Genomic DNA, 2222 nt, shown 5'->3' with positions numbered 1-2222 from the left:
ATGCTGGAGGGGTCACTGAGAAGGTAGGGGAGTCTTGCTTTCGTCGTGGTATGGCATGTTGATTTTTTCAGGATTTTTCTCTTGCTGAGAAGATGGACAAGATTGCTGCCACGATGGCGTCTTAGAATCGCGTTGGTGACATGACAGAATTTTTCCAACAGGATTGTTTCTCAGCCTTTCTGTGTTGAGTTGTAGTCAAATTATTTTTCGGCACTGTGAGCTCCCCGAAGAGGCGCTTGAGTTCTCATCATTGCATTTCATGGTGGCTCTTTCTCCTAGGCTGCTAACGCGTCGTGGAGGGACTGGGATCAGTAGCAGTAGACTGGCAGGTAGTGCTAATGCTCGGCAGTAGCTTGGGTACTTGTCCGTCTTAGTCACTCGTGCTGCTGCTTTTGGCTCCTCTTCGGCCTTTGATAACGTCTTTGATGAGCCTCCGGGGGATATGGACGAATACGGTGAGGTCGGCCGAGGCCCAGCAGTGACTTCCGAGATAATAAGGCGTGATAGAGGCGGCAAGGTTGGTCACAGCTCCGATGAGTTTAAGGTCTTTGAGGCTCCTTGCAGTTTGAGAAGGCTTATCACTTGGGGGCGTTTGCGGACAAGAAAAAGGCGAAATTAGGGAAGTCGGCAATAGCCCAGCGTAAGTGGAGGTACAGCAGAGGATCTTATTCACCACTAAGGTGATGCGTTCTGGGCTGACATACGAACGCAGAGTCAGTCGAAGTACGTGAAGGTGACTCAGCTGAATAAGGATCGACGGGAGGCCAGGAAGAAGCATAGGGAGGAGCTGGGCAGTGTAGAGGAGGGGCCACAGGTCATATTGGGCTCGAGGCTTATCTGTACGGGAGAATTGTATACCAACATTACTCGGTAGTGTTGTTGTACAGTTCTCCCGTAGTAGGGAGAATACCACTAGTGACTGTTGGTGGCGGTCTCTGTGGATTAGGAGGGTCTTTTGCAGCAGTCTTGGGTGGTTACTGGCGACCCCACATCCTGATGGTCGTAGCTTGCTCGTGGTTGATTGGGTCCCTCAGTCGTGATGCTTCCTATGTGCTCAGGCAACGAAGGCTTTGGAGGAGTTTTTCGAGGAGGGCCAAGTAGCGGAGGACCTGAAATCTAAGTTTGGCGAATTACCCCAAGTTGGCTTCGTACCTATGGTGAGCCCGTGTGATCTCAGCATTTATCTGGCGGTGTTGATATCGAGTGGAGTGCTGTGGGTGACGGGTTCACTTGTTGGAATTTCATGGCGCGTGACGGATGGATGAGTTCCCTCTAACACTAGTTCACATTTGTATTTTCTCTGTTGTGAAATGATGCTACCAGTGGGAGCTCGTTTAGGCGTCTATTTCGACACTGGGAGATCCTCTGGAGAGAACCATGGATCGGAAAGAGCCTCCAAGAACAGCAGATGAGGTTGAGGTCCAGACCAAGAACGAAGTAATATGGCGACCACCGAGACCATCGAGGATTTGGTAGGTTACTGAATTCATGGAAAAGAGCATGTTGACACCGGAGAAGGGCCGATTAGAGAGTCTACTGCAGGGATCCTCATCGAATGTGGAGTCTCTGGTAAGGGGGGAGGGACGATACGATGCCATAAGTATCCTAACGAGGGTGTCTCCACTGAGTATATACTATGCGTCCACAAGCTCGTTGGACGCACTTAGGTGTCTTCGTTGGGATGGGTGTATAATCATCAATACAGTGTTGATCTCAGCTCACTTCGAACCCTGAGTGTCTGGCACTGCAGCATAGATTGTCAAAGTCCAAGACCAGCGGTCAGGTGGGAGCTACGGTAGTATAGTGGACAGTAGAGGTGATAGTAGGTATTGGCGCTGGTCGCTGATGAGCTGGAGAGAATGGACGGCATTAACCTCGCAACAGCGTTGCATCGTGTTGCGAAACATTCGAAGTCATATCAAGTCTCCCAAGTCGCTACTGATCCACGGTGAGGCTCTGGGGTGTCGATTGATGGTAGATCGGCTCAGTGCATGTTGCTATCACTATAGTAGCAGCCCGTGGATCTATATAGAGCGTATTTGATCTGATAGCAGCATGCGGTGTAGAATCTTATGGGATTATGTAGCATCGCTATGATTCGATCGGTGTAGGCTACTTGAGTAAGGGCGCCTTTTTATCACGGTTAATCGGTATACCAACTTTCTGTCACTTCACGCTGTGGGGGCAGTATGATAGGGCCATGATCATTTTTGTTGTTGTTG

General features: G+C 50.0%; 1 protein-coding gene across 1 annotated transcript; it reads left to right on the top strand.

Annotated features, from left to right (window-relative positions):
• Positions 1–259: 259 nt before the first annotated feature.
• Positions 260–1948, top strand: Pmar_PMAR011429 (hypothetical protein; the record flags this gene model as incomplete). The annotated part of the gene is made up of 9 exons (XM_002768773.1): positions 260–329; positions 375–517; positions 565–640; positions 681–814; positions 1059–1157; positions 1339–1437; positions 1477–1569; positions 1718–1783; positions 1827–1948. Coding segments are annotated over 9 exons (902 nt in total), but the record flags the coding sequence as incomplete, so codon positions are not given.
• Between the last annotated feature and the right edge of the window lie 274 nt (positions 1949–2222).

Source organism: Perkinsus marinus (assembly GCF_000006405.1).
Source record: "Perkinsus marinus ATCC 50983 genomic scaffold scf_1104296967114, whole genome shotgun sequence".
NCBI lineage: Eukaryota > Perkinsozoa > Perkinsida > Perkinsidae > Perkinsus > Perkinsus marinus.
The sequence above is the reverse complement of the archived record's forward strand: the minus strand, read 5'-3'. Positions and strand labels throughout refer to the sequence as shown.